This window comes from Onychostruthus taczanowskii, unplaced genomic scaffold, assembly GCF_017590055.1.
Source record: "Onychostruthus taczanowskii isolate IOZ18803 unplaced genomic scaffold, ASM1759005v1 scaffold7, whole genome shotgun sequence".
Lineage (NCBI taxonomy): Eukaryota > Metazoa > Chordata > Aves > Passeriformes > Passeridae > Onychostruthus > Onychostruthus taczanowskii.
In genome coordinates, this window is record NW_024504786.1 from 13,293,180 (window position 1) to 13,313,817 (window position 20,638).

The 20,638-nt window shown below is 39.6% G+C and overlaps 2 protein-coding genes across 2 annotated transcripts in view; both read right to left on the bottom strand.

Annotated features, from left to right (window-relative positions):
- The window catches only part of ZNHIT6 (zinc finger HIT-type containing 6), a 32,612-nt gene extending 15,420 nt beyond the window's left edge, over positions 1-17,192 (bottom strand). The window contains exons 1-9 of the mRNA XM_041421682.1: positions 17,163-17,192; positions 14,940-15,379; positions 13,692-13,757; positions 13,498-13,604; positions 13,328-13,413; positions 12,816-12,919; positions 4,978-5,046; positions 4,115-4,195; positions 3,532-3,612 (exon numbers count right to left, since the gene is read on the bottom strand). Of these exons, the coding sequence (XP_041277616.1) occupies positions 3,532-3,612; positions 4,115-4,195; positions 4,978-5,046; positions 12,816-12,919; positions 13,328-13,413; positions 13,498-13,604; positions 13,692-13,757; positions 14,940-15,379; positions 17,163-17,192 (1,064 nt within the window). The remainder of the gene's footprint in view (positions 1-3,531; positions 3,613-4,114; positions 4,196-4,977; positions 5,047-12,815; positions 12,920-13,327; positions 13,414-13,497; positions 13,605-13,691; positions 13,758-14,939; positions 15,380-17,162) is intronic.
- Positions 15,925-20,638, bottom strand: part of COL24A1 (collagen type XXIV alpha 1 chain) — a 115,856-nt gene continuing 111,142 nt past the window's right edge. Inside the window, exons 57-60 of the mRNA XM_041421831.1 lie at positions 19,933-20,101; positions 19,169-19,278; positions 17,858-18,073; positions 15,925-17,371 (exon numbers count right to left, since the gene is read on the bottom strand). Of these exons, the coding sequence (XP_041277765.1) occupies positions 17,225-17,371; positions 17,858-18,073; positions 19,169-19,278; positions 19,933-20,101 (642 nt within the window). The 3' untranslated portion in view covers positions 15,925-17,224. The remainder of the gene's footprint in view (positions 17,372-17,857; positions 18,074-19,168; positions 19,279-19,932; positions 20,102-20,638) is intronic.

A 20,638-nucleotide genomic window follows, 5' to 3' on the forward strand; every position in this document is an offset into this window, starting at 1 on the left:
GACATGAGGAGAAATTATGCTTTAGGTTACCCCAATTAACTGTGGAGTGCTACCAATTCATACTGAAAGCAATCATTACAAGCTGATTTTAGAAAAGACAGAAATAAGAACCTATTATAAAGTTCTCTAAGAACTGCCACCACTGATGGTAAAAGACACATGGCAAGAAGAAAGTAAGGACTGTGTTTGGCTGCTACCCAGGATATCTGCACACCAGTGGCTTTCTGCATTTCCACAGAACTCCTGTGAGAAAGCAGAAATCAGTACTTCATGGCTAATTTATATTTCTGGAGAAAGAAAAAATAAAACCCCAAGAATTTAAAGCATTCTACAGAGGACCTTCAAACTAAAAGGATGATTTGCTGTGAAACACAGAAAACAGCCAAAACTAAACCACAAACTCCTGTTTCATAAACAAGTGCAGGAAATACTAAAATCCTTCTGTAACATACTTATCTTAAAACTAGAAGACTAACATTTTATATTCCTGTTTAGATACTCTCTGAAACACCACTGCACTGCCTCAATAATACAAAATTGTAACTATGAAAATTATTTTTTTCCAGAAGGTTCTGCTAAGCCTAAAACCAACATTTGACATAACAACATATGTTTTCAACTTTTCTATCATCTAGTGCTTGTGGAGAAGAAATTTTTCTGGTGGACACAGGAGCTGCAGATAACAAAACGTTCATGTAGACTTACATGTATCAGTAGCCTACACCAATCTACTGCTTCAGCCTGCCCTCAATGTGATGGAAGAGCATTTTGCCATACAGGAATGTGCAGCCTAAAATCATGCAGAATGAGGAGGCACAGGATGAGAAATTACACTGAGCTGACAGTGGCACTCAAGGCTACACAAACCAGCAGTTAACACTTCTCACTGTTAAAGAAACATACATCAAGAAAGGTGAGGGAGCTCTGTTTTTGATCCATAGGGAAGACCACTAAGCAGCAAGCTGGTCATGTTTCAATCACAAGTACTTCCACTGCAATTCCACCCATTGATTCATAGAGTATGAGCCAGTACTCTCCAATTAACTTAGGGATGAGGAACCAAAAGGACAAAAAAATCAAAATAAATTCTCTCTTACTTATCTGTAATGAAACTACAGTAAAAATCTGAATTCCCTCACAGAGCCTTTGTCACAACATCCGCTCTCAGTGCCTGCTGTCACAGACACAGCTTATGTTGACAGAAGTGACTTTATGCTGACATAGCAGTCCCACCATTTCAAACAAACTTTGTTCTTTCCTTTCACAGGAGGAATTTTTTTTTCAGTATGCTGTTTCCTTGACCTGTCTGCACTGCCCCAGCTGGGCCTGCTCCACAAACTTATATGAAGAGATTCACATAATTTCCAAGTGAGGAACTGCAGTTTTCAAGTCAAGATACACCCCTATTTTAACTTTCTACTGGTTTTCCTGTACATGAAACTTTACATTCACTAAGTGGAATGTATACCAATTACTCCAACCTCATTATCAACCAACACAGAATACAGATGACTATAGACTTGAGACTTGAGAATATTTAGGTTAGAGAATTCCTGCTCAAATCTGTGACATAAGGAAATGCTATAGATACTTCAGAAGAGGCAAATGATTAAGTAATGAAAAAGTCTTAATGAGCACATGAGACCGTCAACTTCTATATTAAACTAGTTTCTTTCCCAAACCTTCTACACAGCTGCTAAATAAACAACTTTTCCTTCTTTCTTAAAAAAAAAAAAAAAAGTGAAAGACCACTGCTTACACTGTGAAGGTCATTTCAGCTCCTCACACCACCCCACCTGCAAGTAGGCTGGAAGGCACAAGAAGCTGGGAGAAGACACAGCAAGGACAGCTGATCCCAACTGGCCAAAGGGATACCTGATACTGTATCACACACGGTCAATATTAAAGGCAAATTAAATTAAATTAAAGGCAAAGCTGGCTGGGCGCTGCTTCTTGGGAACTGGCTGGACACTGCTCAGTGGAGAGCAAGCAACTTCACTGGGCATCACTTGTTTTGTATATTCTAATTATTTTATCATTCTCATCCTTTCCTTTTTTGTCCTATTAAACTATCTTTATCTCAACACAAGAATTTAAATTTTTTCTTTCTGAATCTCTTCCCCCTCCCCCTGGGGATGTGAGGGGTTGTGTGAGTACCTGAGCTGTGTTTAGCTGCCTGCTAGATTAAAACATGACATCCAGTCAACAGGGACCTCCTCAGACCTCAGGCCTTTAATACATGATCAAAAGGGGTCTTGCCATAACATCCAATACCTCTTTCAGTACTCTGGGATGAAACCCATCAGGCTCCGTGGAATTCTGAATATTGAGTTGAAACAGCTGGTCCCTTACAATTTCAGTGTCCACAAATGAGAACTCACTATTCCCACACTTACAACACTCATAGGGTACTGGGTAGCCCAAGTACCCAGTTTCATGTTTTCTCCCTGCATATAAGAACCAGGGCTCTCTATCTTCAAACTCACTTAAAAACAACAGGTTTCTAGCTGCCAATTCTGATGGCAAATGTCACAACCATATACCAAATAATGACTGCAAAGAGAAAAAAAATCAATCAAAATCTTTAAGAGTTTGCACTTGAATCTGAATTGAAAAGTACATTACACATTTTTTAATATTACTGGGAAAAATCCCCAGCATAAACTGCTAAGTTACAGCAAAATTCTTGCAATATACCCTTATTTCCCCTTAGAAATAATGTATCGTATTTTAGGGAAGCACATTATTTACATTTGTTACATTTGAAGACAAAAATGTAATTTCAGATGCCTAACTAGGAATCACTGGTGAACCACAGTAACTTATGCTACTAAGCTGATACATATCCTTTTCAGTAACAATGACAACAGGGTGGAGTGTTCAAAATGGTATTTATACTAGCAAAAAATATTTATTTGAAACTTAATTTTGACGTTCAAGATTATTGTCTGTTCTGAAAAAAAAAGAAAACAATTCTGCACAAGCCTGAATTCTGAAGACATAAAAGCCCACACCCAGAAATCTGTTAATATGAAGAGTGATCAGCAAGTAACTTTGAGAAAAATGTGTAATTTCAAATGCAGTGACTGGTTGTGATAAACACATAATTTTTGCTGCACTAATTTAAAAAGATAACCCTCCTTGACTATCACTTCAGCTCCCTCTGGAGTTAACACATCCACAGCAGAACTTCCAGAAAGAAATGGATGTATGCATTTCTGTGGGTCAATACAATTATTTAGCATTTTAACACACAGCTGTGCTCTGTTACATTGGCATGGACTGCTGCTGAAGCAGTTTAGGTACGGGCACATTCATTCAATAATTGCACTGAAATGTCAATGCTGACATAATAAAAGACAAAGAATTAGCATTTCTGCCAAATCATTTTTATATCCATTTGTAATTACTCACTGAAGTTTAATCCATGACATTATGTAATCTCCAATTGTAATATTAAGGACTAAGAAACATGTTAAATCTTCTTGATATTTTTAATTAGTAAGCATATAAACTCAAGAACCACCTTACCTGACAGAGTTTCGGCTCCTGTTTTCTATTTTCATTAAAATTCGTACATCTGATTGAGGAGATGCTGTATAGATTTTTAATCTGAAAAAAAAAAACAGCAAAGATGCAGAAATGATGTACAATGACTTTTCTTCCTGTCATCCATAAGAGATGGATCTCTTATGCATGTCAACAGGCAAAGTAATGTATTTTTTTCATTAAAACAATAATTTGTCACATACTAGATGTTTTCTATAAATGAGGGTTATAATTATTAGCATGTTTTTCTAATTATTCTGAAGGTTTACTGTCACCTCCACTGAAGTTAATTATGGTTACATTTTTCAGAATTACAGTTGCTTTATTTGGTCTTTATGCCATGAGTCAATTTCTTAATTTTTTTGGCTGGTTTAAATTTGGACCCCAGGGTCAGTTTTTTGATGAATGTTAGGATGGTTTTTGTCACAGGAATTAAAGGTGTACTGCTGACTGGGAACTAAGCTCTGCAAGCTGATAGTGCAGCTAATTTAAGCCATGTATTCAGAACCATTACCTTTTATTAGTGCATTAGATCAACTAGGCAGGAAAGTTATTCAATACACACCTTTGACAAACTACAGGATCTGACTCCACTGGATCAATGTATGGCTTGAGGATATCAGCAAGTGTTTTATCGTCAGGCACCCTTTCAGCAAAGATAAAAATCAAGCATGTGAGACATCCTTCATCATGTACACAAATCTATTGTGAGTCACCTGGAGGAAGCTGTATATTAGCATGCTACAGTGGCACAGCTGAGTAGTTTATGGGAGGATCATAAATGTGTATCAATACTGCACAGATATGGGTAGCTTTATCTCACTTTCAGCACTGGGATTTCACAGGCACGGATGAGGAGTAAACAGATGCCTATCTCTAGTTTCTAAGCCTGCGAAAGAAACATGCTATTCCTGCAGCCCTAGGAGCAGACAAGCACATAATTCTCATCTCCCTTCAGGCTAGGAAAAAAGGAGAAACATTTGTCAATAAAAGCTTATTTTTTTGCCTTTTCAGAACGTATTTGTGGACTTTCCTACAAAGCAAACAATGCAACCATTTCACCCTGTATGAAGGTCAGTTCCAGAGTGCAGTGAGGAGCAAATTGTGCTGAACATCTGCTCTGTGAGAAGACAATATGTCAGGTGTGGGGGTTATGAATATCATGAATATGCAAACTCTCTATTTACACAGAGAAAAGGACTAACAAACATTATGCCTGATTTGGAAAGTCTGCTAGCTTTCAGAGAGAAAAGGACTACACAACTTTCAATATTTTTTAGATTGAAATGCTCTTTTATTTAAGACTAAAATTAATACCTGAGTTTACCTTGCATAACTGAACTCAGTAAGAACTGATCAAAATATTTTGCAGTACAACTTCAGCAGATTAATTTAAACTTTATAACAATCGTTTTTAAAGTTCTGTACCCTTTTAAAGTGTATTCAGCATGACAGTGAGGAAATACGAGCTTCAAATGCCAGTAGAACTTGTTCTCCCTGAAAACAAAAAGAAATGCATATTCTTAGTCATAGTTGATAACAACTACCTTTTTTTTTCCTGTGATAAAGCTTGGCAACCTACAGCATGGGTGCAGAAGAAAATACATGATTAAGATTTTGAATGGCTTCAAAGAGTAAAAGGGGCATGCAGAGAAGCTGAAATGTCCTTTGAAAGATGAAATGCTCCCACATCCTGCTAAATTTCAAATCCTCATGGAATTAAAATCTGTTCCTTACAAATATAATAATATATCACCAATTAACTGATCACATTTTAAAAGCGAGTATAGTCCAGCTTTAATTTCAGAAAAGGAAACTGCTTTTTGGCACATCACCCAGGGCAGATTACCAAACCTCTACAACAATAGTAGCCAGAGTCCCAGGTGAGGCTGGGTCCTACAGAACACAGGGGACTCAACTTTTTCCAGCAATGATGGCCTCAATAGAAAATGTGTCATGGCCAGGGAAGGAAGCTGCCTTCTGGCATAACATGGATAAGAGAAGTTAGAAAGAACAAACATTTTACAGAAAGATCGTAAAACTTCTGGTAGAGACAAAGTGATGTCACATTCCTTTCTTCTGTATGTCAGTTGTTATTTTTAAAACCCACCTTCCCTTTCCAGCTACCATAAGTAATACCTGAGAACAGAAGCTACTGAAGCATAGCTTAAGAGCAGTATCATCTCAGGCAGTATTTCTAGAGAATACCTTGCTACATCAGGCAGTCTCTATTTGCCTTTTTGCTCATTTGCAAAAAATCTGTGGAAACTTTTCTGAAAGAATTCCCTGAGAGAAAGCACTAAATCTAGAAACCAATCTAAAAGGTAGGTTCCTGGCCTTTGGCTCTGGTTCAGAAACTCACAATCATGACAAACAGCAAAGATTTAGAAATTGGAGCTCAAACACCTGTGAAGCCCAGGGACATCTAATGATGTCTTTTTTTTTAACTACTTTTTTAAACATTATTATGATGAATCATTGCATCCAGGATAATCACCCTCAGTTATGCAAAGATTCTGGTCTACAATAAAAAGTAAACATGGTGTTGTTCCAACATGTTGTTTAATTTGTTTATCAGGCAAATGAAACATTATCCAGCAGGTTCTAGCTGGCTGCAGAGAGAAGTGTACGTGCATTCACTAGCAAAACAATAAACTTAGCTGCTAAGATCAAGTAAGTGTGATATCAATTTTTAAATGCAAGCACTTTTTATAAAGTGAGCTTATCAAATAAGTAATTCCCATACCTAGATGTTCCTAGGAGAAAAGTGAGCTTTACAGCTGAACTATACTTTCTGGAGTATAAGTAAAATCACATGCATTAGTATTTACCAAATAAAAGAGCAAGCAGGAACCTCCAGCTCCAAGAAAGTAATAATTAGATTAAAACAAATTAATGAAGTCCAGGGTCCCCAAAGCAAATATATGCCTCAGCAGAGTTGTGCAGCATGCCTTGTGATTCCTCCCTTCTCTCTGCTCGTGTTTGTTAAAGTACAGAATGAGAATGTGGAATTAGAGAACATCAGGTCTGGAAGAGGTAAGAAGACTCTACAGCCAGAGCCGGAGGGTAACCCAGAAAATGTTATTAATCATATAGCATATATATATAACCAGAAGTTGACATAGTATTTGGGCCCATGAATCTTATGCTCTTTTGCACATTGGTATGACAGTCTTACATTACCAAACTGCAAAATGTTTTGAAATAACTCAAAACCATTGAGTGGAATTTTGGGAGTTTTTTGCAAGGTAAGTAAAACAAGGTTTTGCAATTCTTATCTTGACAGCTGAAGGAAGCACCAATGGTACCACACACACAGAGCAAACTGGAATACCAGTAAGGTTATGTAACTTGTTCACTTGTGATTAACAAGCTTGTGATTCCTCTCAGACACATTAATATCTGCCATTTAACATGGAATGGTGTTATTTCAAAGCACTTTCCCAGAGAGACTAGTAAAAGTTAGTAAGCTTTATACACAGAAATAGGGTCACCAACATCAGCTGAAGGAAATGCTTATGATGGGCACATAAATTAAAAAGTTTATCAGGACTGTTCAGATGAGGGTTTTGTACTATGTTATTAACTGACATGAGGCTTGGTAGCACGTTTTCATTTAACTCACCATATTCCACAATTTTTGCAAACAGGCCATGCTCATCTATTCTAAGCGACCCTTTCTGTGAAACCTTGATCTTTAAATCAAGACAGCCAAAGCATGAGAGAGACAAACCACGACACAGCTCACAGAAACATGTATGTGGCCCAAGGACTGTCTCTAACACAGGCACTAGAAAAAGAAATACTCCAAAAAGAACTTCTAGCTATCTGCTACCTGTTGCTAGGAACACTCTATATGTGTCTGTAAATGGCTGTCACACAGCACATCCTCATTTCACATGCAAGACTGATTCCCTGTGGGCTCACTGAGGCAGACTGAGTTCATCACTGCAGCTGTAAAATCAGCTTAGAGGATTCTTCTCAGACTTCCGCCCTCCCTCCCCCTTCCAGGCACAATCTAGTCTATGGAATAGTGCACAGAAAGTGCTGTGAATCAGGGAAGCTGAAGTTAAAATCATTTCTCATATATATAACAGAAATATTGATTTTTTTCTCAGCAAACTAATAGCATAACTGGCAACTACTGACTTCATCTCTCTTCAAAGTACTTTTGCCTGGAAGTAAATGGCAAGCAGAAAGAGGCAAGACAGTTTAGGAACAGGATAAAAGTAGGCAAGAAAAAAAGAAAGCTTGGAACAGGAATAGCCTCACTGTATAATGAAGTCTTGAAAAACAACCTGCTGGGTGCCTGTTATTGAAGTGAAGCCTCCCTCACCATCACTGATGTGTGCCCACAGAACTTGATGTCAGCTGTAGATGCTATCAAGGCTGTTTCACAACAAGTTCTGATCAAAGTTAGATATCCTGGCTCCAGATCTCACTGACTTAATTTTCCATTACGGTTCACTGGAGTAATATTTCCTTCAAATACAATGGACATGTAGTATTCTAAATGAAAATGCCTAATTGAATAAGTCATCTGCATTTGACTAACAGCTCACTCCATGAAGCAGTACCATGCCACTCTGCTGCCATGGAATGCCGCTCCAACAGCGCCCTGGTTTTTTGGATACTGACTATAAAACTACCAAACAGCAGAGATGTGGCTGGAGCAGAAGCACATCAGTGATGTCAGTAAAAGCAGCATCATAGCCCATCCCTGCACTGCTTGGCTTCATCTCCTATTCTGGCTACTTCAGAAGCATGGAAATGGATCAGAGGGAAAAGGGGAGCCAAGCTCTCTCTGCATGAGATGTAGATGCAAAATACATTCAGAACTGCACAGGCTGTTTCACAACTACAGTTTTACAAAAAGTGACTATCTACCTTTCATCTCTCCTAAAACTACCAAAAACTTCCTTTGTCTTCAACCGTAGTTCCCCCAGAACTACATGCAGATGATCTAAAATTTTTTCACAGCAACAATGGAAACATTTTTACTTCTGATGTTACAAAGACAGCAGCAGTATATACAAAGTGGCTGTCTCCTCCAGCCGGCTCTCAGAAGAACTGCAAAAATTTTCACCACATTTACAGTTATAGCAGTACCTAAGAAGATGCTCAAAAAACTGAGACTGTAGACAGTACAGCTGCTGAGAATTAAAGGATTGATCTAAAATGATTCTGGACTTGGACATACCTGTTAAGTGCCTTGGCAGATTTCTAGAAGTGTCTAATATTTACACATTTCTTTAAAAATATATAAATACCTCATAAAGCTTAATTTTCTCACCTAGGCTTCCTTTGAGCATTTCCTCTCAGTTTTGTCTAGAATGTAGTGGAACTGTTTTAAACATGTTTAGAAGGTGTTTTTAAATATGTGTGTGTGTGTGTATATATATATATATATATATATGCAAACTAAAATATTGACAAACATTCCAAATTAATCACATCTTAAGATATCAGCTGCAGTTCTGGCTCTACAGAAGTATTTCACTGGCAGCCTGTCAAAGATAGTGATTCACTGATGATTCTGTTTCAATTTAGCAACTAGTATTCTTAAAATATTAGTACACAGGATATCTTACGTCAAAGTTCAAATACTGTAGTATTTCCTGTCTCTTTCACTTTGAATTCATAAAAGTGATTAAAAGGACATGAAGTTTAATGACAGACCAGTTATCCTTTCATCTGACAATACCCAATACTCTGTCAGAATGCAGTGAAGTTTAAATGAAGTACTGGGCATTCAGCTTGTACAGTTTCGGATAATATTGACTTCCTTCAGCAACTTAACTTTCTTCTTCATGGGTTCAAGAAGGCAAGCAAACCTATGTACTAAGTAACAACTAAATTCAAGTTTAACAGCTCCAGTGGTGCTACATTAAGTCAAAACCCAGCTCAGAAAACTCCTTGCTATATTCTCAAAATCAACACTTCAAACAATAATTGGAATTATCTCCACCTAGCTAAGGATTAGAGCTGACATTTTAGATCCAGGTGTACCTCGAAGTGTAACAATAATGATCTCCTAAATTATGCTAATCCCAAATCCCCACACTGTATTTTTTCCTCACAATTACATTGAAGAGGTGAGGTAACGTAAAAACTTCCTCCTCCCACATATACCCCTCTGACCAAATGCTCCCAGGCTGCAAGCATGCCTGCTGCAAGAAAGGTTTGTAGACCTCTGGTCCCTCTTGGTGGGGAGGAGAGGTAAAAACGATTTTGTCTGGGAGACATATGCTGTGGAGTGTGGAAGAAGCTGGCTGGAGATGTCTATGACAGTGCAAGCAGCAGGGAGGGCTGGAGTAGGGCAGCACAAGCTGCAGAGCTCAGGGAACTGCACTGCCCCATTTCAGTGTCTCACTACATCATCTCCTGCCAGGGAACAGGAGCCATGGACTTGCAAGCTCATTCCCCTCTTCCTGTTTGACCTGCTGGCTGGAGCTTCCCAGTTGGTGCTCCTGCCCTTGGATTCACCCTGGCCTCACCCTTCACCCTTTTCCCAGAGGTCCCCTATCCCAGCAATTCACCCCATCAACTCCATGGAAGAATGTATACAGGGGGCAACTCTCAGCTGTATTGAAAAGAAGGACACCACAAGAAATGTAGGGTGAAGAAGCCCTTGAAAAACAATTTATGGATAAGAAGTCAGATGCACCATGAGTTCACACTCTGGACTCAGACACTACTTTCTAATGACCCTCCATTACCTAGATATTCAATATTACACATTAGTCTAACCCATGTGTTGCCCAGCATTGGCACATATGCTTCCACAACATCGGATTTAGCACACAAATTCATGGAATCCAGGAAGTGCAGAGTCTGGCTAACACTTCAAAACAACACTGATGTGTCCTCCAGTGCTGGCACAGGCAGGGGATGACACAAGAATACATCTTGTACTTCCTAGTTCTGGCCTACTCTCCTTCCTGCTGTGTACTGCCCAACAGCTTGGCTCACAGGAGGGTGTCAAGAGGACAAGGGAGAAGCCTGTTCTCAGTTTTCCATGCACAGATGTTGAGCAGCTTCCAGCCTCCACCCTCTGGAGCAATCTGTCTACAAATCTCAACTGACAGAGTGAGAAGGGGCTCACAACTACAGGAGTGACACACCAGGCCCTGAGCACTGTCAGGTGCTAAACCCATATAATGGATATATGACTATTTGCACAGGTTTACCTCATTTCAATGTGATGTTCAACAAAATGTTATGGGTGTCATGAAGTCCTGTGACACAGGTGCTAAATGCCTGATAATCACTGGTTTGACCAAACTTGATTCCTTAGAACCCATTTAAAGAGAGTAGGCAGAACAAGCCAATTAAAAAAACAAACCAATCAAAAAACAAATTCCCAAAACCTGGTGTTAATTTTTAACCTGCATCACGGAGTGAATTCCTGAGTGAATAACAGCAGCAGCAATAGAGAGGAAATACATCCTTTGTGTAATAATCACTGAGCATATTCCATACCCATGGACAGCATTTGCAAGAGAAGGGCAGTGACTTCTTATGCTCTTCAGGACAGAGAATGTTATCAAGTCCTTTCTGGTGAGATGTAAAAGTTCCATAGAAGCTACCATTCCACAGCAACAGAAGTTCCCCAGGACCTTATGAATGACACCAACCAGTAAGGCATTTTACCAGAAAGCCTGTGAAATATTCCCATGCCTATTCACCAATAAGTCACCTTCCTTGCCCCTTCTTAATTTGTCCTCAACACAAGCAACACTTCAGTGTGTACCCCAAAAAGCTTTCTAGAGGAAAAACAAAATGGTACGTGAAGCCAAATGTCTGTCACTACAGCATTGTACCATGCCCAGGATCTTCCCAACCATGTCAAACCTGCCTGTGTCTGTGTCCTCTTCTGTCCTCTTACCTACTGACCCCAGCATTCCTGGGCTTCCTGCACTTGGTCTTGAGGGCTGTTCCTTACCCTGTACTTGTTAAGTGTGTTTATGTTGTTTTATCTGTAACACTGAGGAAATTCCCCATTAAAGTGAAGCTCAGCTCTAAGCCTGAGGTACTTTTTCCAGCATGAGACTAATAAAAGGGATCTGTATGCAGCCAAAGTCAGGGAAGTCAGTGCAGAGGGAGACAACCTCTGCAAAGTCTGGGACAGGCCTGGTCTGTTTTGAGAGGAGACCTACAAATCTGGGGCAGAGGGAGGAGAAAATACCTCAGATATCCTTTCTTTCCATTGGTTCAGTCTGGGTTTTCTCTAACAGAGCTGGTAAAATATGTAACTTTAAAAGGTTACACTCTACATCTATTTGATGCCTAATGTTCTGCTAAATGTACTCTATGTGCAAAACCAAACCTGCCTGTGTTTTTCCCTAGAGCAGCCTGAACGAACCTGGTGGGTGTGTTGAGCAGCTTCCAGGTGGGTTATTACTCTGTCAGAGACAGACCTCTGGTGGCCAGCCAGAGACCGGCACCGTGGAGCACACAGCTCCCAGAACAGAGGGAAATCACAAACTGCCACCAAAGCCGAGACCATGAACAGAACAAGAAAGGAGGCATCATGGGCATATGAGCCATCAGGGATGTCACTGCTGTGAGATGCTCAGAAGGCATTTCTATTTGACCCCAGTGTACCACTGAGTTGAACTGTAGACCGGATTCCTGTCACAATGAAATACTTCACAATTTCTTTCATTTTCACTGTGAAAATACTTTAAAATACAATCTCTGAATATCAGAGAAAAACCACAGCATGGATAAAGGAAGAAATATTTCAATTTTCCTCAGCCTTCTTCCTGAATTTGTATCTGTCTGCACTTGTCTCTCTAAGCTGCTCTGTACCAAACATTCCCATTCTGCAGCACAGGAACTCCCATCACAGAATGCAACTCGGGTACTGAAGCACCTCTTCAGGTTTGAAGTCAGCCTTTTCAGAGACAGGTATTTGTGCAAGCTTTCTACAGCAATCAATCCTCTATCATAAAACCTCCAAAGTAGCATTTTCTTTTACCAGCAAAAAACCCCCAAGTGTTAATTAAAAGACCACAACAGCACTGATTCTTTGTGCTGTTACCCAGTGTTAGCATTTTTCAAAATAAAGCATGAATTATGTAAGCTGTTAAACTGAGCTCAAAGAACCCAAAGAAAATGAAAACGTAAAGCATGAAATATGAAACAGCTTTTGCAAAACAAAGTGCATCTAACAGATTTCAAAGCAAGCATATTGGTATGAAGTCAAATTCTCATCATTATGTGCTCAAAATATTGCTGACTGTAACCAACTGAAGACTCACATCGAATTGAAGGTGGTAGAATTTTCTCTTCTTTTTGTGAATCCAATAGGCAGTGTTTTTAGCTCAATATTACACCCTCGAGCTTTGTTTCTCAAGCAGTATAACTGAAAAAAAATAAAAACATGAAAAAATTTGAACCACTTAATTTTTAGGTGATTATTAAATCCATTGTTTACCTAGGAAGTGTGTATTAAAAAATTCAAAAGTTGTGGAGGTGTAAGGAAACATTCAGGCTTTCTTAACACACATCTATCATCCAACAGCAACAGTGGTCACACATAAATTTTAAGAAATGTTAGTGATCTTTTCTTCCAAGCAACTGGATGTAGGCATCAATACTATTGCTGCACAAACCTGGAGGCTTCTTTTGATTTCTGGCTCTAAAATTCATGATCATTCATATCTTCATAAGAGAGGTACCAGCTCTGGAATGTGGACTGGGACTACCTCAGTGGAACTCAAAGGTAGCCAACCCTAATTCCAGCGCAGCAAAAGGAGAATCAAAAACTTACAAGTCTTTTTGTTGCTGGACTATGCACAATACAATGTCGAGCAGCAGCATCAGCTGTCCTTCCTACATCTTCCAGGAAACGATAATCTGAAGGTTGAATAGAGCACAGAAAAATGCAGTGCCAGCCTAGTAAAACCAGGGAGTTTTAGAATGCACACAGTATGTTCTTACCACTCAGAAGGTTCAAGTCAGTAAATTCATTTACAGAGACAAATGCTGTTTTATCCCTGACTCCGTTACAGCTCAGTGCAAGCTTGTGTTTCTTTACACACAACAGGCTGAAATGACAAAAACAAAAGGAATTAACATGTTCAGCACATGAATGGGGGAAATAATCAAAACTATTTAGTTCAGATAACAGATACCTGCACGAATATTTCATGCATCGTGGACATCTGTACTTAGCTTCTTCTTTGCTACAGGTTTCACACCTGAAAGAAGTAAAAAACACTTCTCAATAAGGGAGCATTTTTGCACCTACTGGCTTATGGAAGTACCTGCTCAGGCACTAGGCTATCCATCAGCATTTTCAGGAAAAGCTATTTTAAGTACACCTCGAAAGCACCGAGAGAAAATACAAATATCCTGAATTAGGAAAGGTGGCAGACAAAACAACACAAGGGAGTATCTCCAAACACAGGCACATTACAACACTGTAGATGCTTGAAAGAAAAAAACCCACATGCTAACTGAAGAGCTGGAAACAGAGCAAGCCCTTACCAGCTTATGTCTTGTAGCCTGTGCTTTTCTCCTTTTGCATCATCTGCACTCTACCATGCTGGCTTACAATACTCCCAGCTTTAGGCAGACAGAAAATAAATTTCATGGATTCACACTAAACCCTGAACAATGCCTCCCATTTTCAGAACAAAAAGAGCATGAGAACATGGTCAACCAAACAACTTCTGGCTGTCAGCAGGGCAGACTCCAAAGTCAGGGAACCTTTCAGGCACAATGTGTAAGACTTATCAATTTAACTAATAAGTATCAGTGAAAAATCATATTCCTCTACAAATATGACCATATGTTTTTAACTAGGCCATCAAAACAGCTCTTTCTCCCGCTCTTAAGAAAAAGGTCTCTATATATGTCAACAGAAATAATCATCACTTTTATTTTAAATCTGACAAACAGAAAAGAGAAATAACAGTTCCCCCACTTCAGTAAGGTTTTCGAGAATAGCACAAACGCACGATTTTCAGCTCCTCGGGGGTAAACGCCAGCCCTAACCCATCTCCCTTCCTCTCCCCACCACGTGCTCGCTGTTTGCTGCTGGAGAGGGCCCGAAGGACAAGCCCAGCAATCCCACCCGCCCGACGAGCTCTGTGAAACAGCAGCACAAAGCCATTCCAGGAACCGGGAAAAGGGTTTCAAACATTGCAAACCAGGAACGGGGAGTTATTCTGAACGGGGATTCCCCTTCCCTGCCCCGCACGATCTCAGCAGAGCCCGCTGCCCATCACCGCTCCAGCGAGGCTCTGCCCCGGGCCGAGGCAGCGCGCAGCCCCTCGCTCGGTCGGGCCTCACCCGCGCGGGAGCTGCAGGCCACAGGACTACCCCCGAGCCCCAGAGAAGGCGCTCCCGAAGCCCGTGCGGCCGCCGCCGTGCCGTACCTGTGCAGGGACATCTTCCCGCCGCCCGCCGCTCGCCCGGGCCCGTCCCGCTCCCGCTCCGCCATGGCCGCGCCGCGGGGCCTCACGGGGCACGCGCGGCCTCTGCTGCGCGGCGGCGCCGCCTGGCGGCCGCCAGCCGCACGGGGCGGCCTCGGAGCCGCCGGGCTGCGGGACCTGAGGGCCCCGGGAGCCGCGGGGCTCGGGGACCTGCGGGGGTCCGGGATCTGAGGGGCTCGGGGACCTGCGGGGGTCCGGGACCTGAGGGCTCCGGGGCCGATGTTCCAGCCAGGGGGGCTTTCCAGAGCACAGAGCAGGCTTCCCGAGCCGCACAGCAGCACGCCGCCGGCCCCTGAGCCCGGGCACCGCTCCTCACCTGCCCGAGTCCCGCTGCCCCGGCCGCCGTGCCCGCTGTCTGCGTGGGATGTGCATGTTTGCCTCAACTACGGAAACGCACATCCCAGCAGCCTTGTAAGACTTTAAACTCCTTGCTTTGAAAACGGATAATTTATGAGATTAAGAACTCCCAAAAATAGGACCATGAAATGAATAAATATATACATGAAGCAGGCGTTTTCTAAAAATTTATAATTTTAGAAAATACCCCCAACATTTGCCAAAACATCACCTCCAAAGCCCAACTAAGAGCAAATGTCAAATCACAATGTCACTGTATTGATCGTGAAAATGCATAAAATGAAACATTTTCTCATTCTTCTGTAATCTTGCTTTGTTTTTCATTTTATCCGATTTTTCTCAAAGTGGTCAAAAATGATGCTTTGATAAAAAATAAAAGATGGGATATGCACATACATTACTTTGTAAAAGCAAACATTGTCCCTCTGGCAGTGTTCCATGCACAGAGCATATGGATTTCCCCTTGGGAGGAGAAACACTGCCACCTAAGAAAAGTGCCCTTCTAGAGGATTTTCACAATTTCTAAGGAAGAACTGTACAATATGAAACAGAATAGTAAAAGACAAAGAGATAGCTTGGAAGCTTGTTTTATTATACTTTGGTGGTGTGGTTTACTGCAGGTGAAGACAGACAGGTTGTTTGCACACTCCTGGGCTCCCTCAAATACAGTCCGGTATCACCTTGCCATGTACTGCTGAGCACACTTTGAATTGATAATAGATAGAGGCATATCAATATAAAGAGTGCTTTTCCTAATAGTAAAACTCTTCCTTTTTTCCTAAAAAAAACCCCTTCACTGAGCATTTTAGGCTTATTTTAAAAAACCTAAAATAATCTAATAAATTTTGAAAAAAAAATTTCTAAGAGGATGAAATGGTGATTATAATTTAACAGGAGCCATTCAGAAGACATATTATAGTAGATCTTTTCAGAAGTTACAAAATATATACAGAATATATCATCTTAAGATGGCTTTGGCATTAGCAATGTTAACTGAAATACAGAATTTAAAAGTCAAAACTACTTTAGGTAGTTCTTACAACAATTTTCACAATGGCTGTAACGGAAACTGTTCTGACTATATGCATCATATACAATATGCTGTCTTATACACCATTTCCAAAATAGTACACAAAAATATTTTAAACAAGAAATCCACATAAATAATGTTTTCAATTATATGAAGTATGTGACCAACGGTTTAAAACAAGTACCTTCACAACAGAAACATATCCTGATGTAACCAGCACATACAGTCTGAAAGATAAAAAGGGACTCAAATAATCTCTGCTAAGGCCACAAGCACCCTGTGTTATGAAGAGCACCAAGGCAACATGGACAGGAAACACAAAAGAGGTAGTGTGCCATCTGTTCAGATGTGTGTGTCCACGAAGGACTGGAATAAAGCAATGGTTAAGAAAAGACAACTTGTTGTAGTGTGGCATGATTCACTTTTCAGAAAAAAGCTATTGCACATTTAGGAGCATTAGCAGGTATTGCTCCTCAGTATCATACGTCTCCAGCTTTCCTCAGGATGGTTTTTGTGCAGTGCTGTTGAAAAGATTGCTCAGAACACTTGACGTCCTGAAAAACTCCATGTTCAGATACTGCATTCCAGAAAATTATGCAAGAAAGCACCAAGAAATTTATTTTTAAATACTTTAAGAAAATTGCTTTAGTATATTCTTTTATTTTTTCAATGTCATTTCTCCTTAGGAGGAAGTCTTTTTCTTCCTGAGGTTCTTTAACCAACAATACTTGAAATGATTCTTCTGTTTCCTAGTAATTTTGCCTGCAATGGATCTTTACTTTTGTATTCAATCTGTGCAGCAACTCCATGTTGATGCCACAAGAAACCCAGGACAGAAACCTTAAAGGAAGCATATGGAGCCACTTTCTATGAAGTGCTGCTGTCCTGGTTTGAGGTGAGGAAGTGCATTAACTTGAACAACTGGAAGCTGATTCGTGTCCTGAGTGTGAAAAAAGAACTGTGTCTTATGCCAGCTGCCATCTACGATCTGAAACACACAGGAGAAGCATATTAGAATCATGTAAAAGATGAGCTTCAAAACACAAATGAAAATTGTGCTTACAGAGTGAAAGAGAAGTAGTGTACAGAAACATTCTCTCAGCAGGTCCTAAAGAAACTGTGAAATGTAACAAATGCCATTTCTGAAGCCTGGATTTTCATTTTGAGGGTAACTGTTTCTAAATTTTCCTGGAGGACCTCCCTATTTCTGTGCTGATGTCTCTGAAGTGTCTTTGTACAGTCTCAAAATACATGAGACAAAATGCAAACAGCAAGTACAGATGCCCTGTATCACTGCCATTGCTTTTACCCTTGAAGAGATGATGAATTCAGTATCTAAAGGCTGGCATATGCAGAACTACGTAAAGAAGCAAGTTTTAAGAGATGTGAATCTAAATGATTATTTATTTGCAGAAGATTAGTAATGTCATCCCTCTGTCATTCCTTTGATAAAGTGATGCTAAAAGGTATTTACCATGCATTCATCCAGCAGCACTTTGGGTTCCAGTAGCGTATTTGCTTTAAATATTTGACCATTCCATCCCTTAAAGGTAACTGATGTCTTCTGGCCACCTGCTGTAGTTAATCCCCACACTGGTGTGTTTAGACAATGGATTGTGATGCTGTGGGTTGCTTCTGAGCTCAGTAAGTGAAGGAAGTTCATCTGCACTTTTCCAACACCGAACTCCAGCTAAATTCCGAGAGAAAAGCGTTGTTAGATTTACAGCTGGACTGTGCTGAATGCCTCAGCAACACAAAGTGCCATGGACGTGTCAGTGTGGTGTTCAGGCATGGGAGCATGCATACATGTTTATATACATTGGGGTCAATGCCAAAGAGCACAATCTGCATTCCTCAGCGAGATGTTAGGTCCTATTACAGTCATTACTATAAACAGAAGCTTTCATAGGACATTTTCAAAGTGTAAATATAAACATTTGCTGATGCTTACAACATCGCTGAAGCACAGCTGGTCAGAAAACAGTATTTTTAAATAAGGAAACTGAAAGAAAAATTCAAACAAAGATATTATCAGCAGCAGTGTTTTAACTGAAGCCACATCAGTCTGCTGTTTAGTCATCTTAGACCACAGGTTCTGGCAATACTGATAGTCCATTACAAATGCAAAAGTTCCTAAGTGTATTTTGATTTTAGACAAAAAATATAGTAACTCATTATACAAGAAGAATTTCTCCAAGACTATTTCATATTCAAGGATCTTCCAAATGTAGGAATGCATATGTGAACTTCACAGTATTTCTGAAGCTTTTCAATGACTACAGTGTATATACAGAACTTCACAAACATAAAATTTCTATGCCCAAAAGTTCAAGAACTACATGTAAAAAGGAGCATGAACTAATGATATACAGAAATCCAGTCCCTCCCTAAAGACATTTAAAAGTTCCCAAGTGTTGGAAAACAGTAATAATTTTCATTCTTTCTATTGTAACAACCTCAGCGTCTCTACTCTTAGGCATCCTGAGTGATGAGATACTAATGTAGCTTAAATGTATTCCAGGCTTATTTTTATGCCTTGTAAAAGAAAGTGTAAAGCAAAACAAAACAATTCCATCAGCATACATAAGTTCTCACACAGTGAGAATTACTAACATGTAGTCTCCAGAAAATCTGTAACTTCTGTACCAGAATACATAACGTCCTTCCACAAAGATGCACAATAATGCCCCCCTGAAATCTAACTCTTTTTAATGAGTTATGTAAATAAGCATGCATTTGTTTAGAGTTCAAGCACAGACACAGTGTCTCTAGAAGCAATGCATACCTTCGTCACAGACAGTGGTGTTAAACATGTCTGACCACCTGCAGTAAAGTTGCAGAAAACTTCAATGGCATCAGAAGGACAGCCAATATTTGGGTCAATCCAGTATTTTCCTAGTAGTATATAATTTCAGACAGAAAAGAAAACCAAAATGTAATTACTACTAAGCAATTTGCTAAAATATTAATACTTCTTGGGAAATATTACATATATTATCACTATACCTCCACAAGGAGATAAAAGGAACATGAAAATGTTCTATTAAAATTATACTAATAACAGATACTGAGAAAAATTACCATAATAAACCATTTCTGACTACAATTACACTGACAGCTTTAAATAGTAGGGTTTTTTAATTTGAAATATTGATTCAGGGACTTCTACAGTCAGTATATCTGACAGTGGTAATGTATGGTATGCAATTTTTTCATTAGGAATCTTGCAAGATTAGCTACAAATATTTGGAAAACTTTGAATCACAAAATTGCATTCAGTTTCAAATTTTCTGGACACATGTTTATTGTACCAAAAAACTATCTATATACCTATAGCTATCTACATTAGATAGCTACATACTTCCACCTTTAAAATTCAGATATTTTATCTTAAAGATGAAATAAATATATTTGTGACAGGCACACTGCAAGAGAATACAATAAAAAAAGAATTAAAACATGAAATCTGTCAGATCAGAATTTTAGTGTAGAAAGCAACATTCAGAAGCAGCACCTTTCAAAGGTCCTTGAGTGAAAGTGGGCACTTACCATCTGACACTTTAGGTTCACAATGGAGCAAATCCCTGCAGATGCGTGCTGGGTTATCCCGTGTGCCAAGAGGGTTCTTGATGCTGTGCAGTAAATTGCTAAGGTAGTGGAGCGTTTTGAGTATCTCTGTACTCTGATCTAGTAAAGTTACTTCAGTATTCTGGTATTTCTGCCAAGGGCCATTAGCAAATGTGTTACCACAAAGAAGCGTCACAACAACAGTTTATGCAGTAAGAGTCAAACGTCAAATGGCCATTGAATAGCCAGACAGAATCAAAGTGTTTATATGAATGCAATCAGCCATGTAAAACAACGTAAGGCTAACATATCCCAATAAACAAATTAGGACATTTTATTAAAATTATCAGAGACGTGACATTAAGGCAGCTTTAAGTCATGCAAATTTGTCATTATGATCTATTGTCATGAAAATATGGGTACAAGGAAAAAAAGGAAAAATTGGTGCATTTTTAAAGTAAACTTAGAGGTTTCAGATTTGAAATAGTGAAATTTACTCTAAGGCTTAACCTAAAAAATATATGCAAATTTATTTGACTTCACCCACATAAGGGATTTTCATGCAACCAATGCAGCCAGACACCTATATGTTGATTTTTTTAAAAATCAAACCCTAAATGCTGGTATTGTTATCTGTGTTTGAACAGATACAGTCCAATATGTGTGACAGTCAGTAAATTTTCACTAC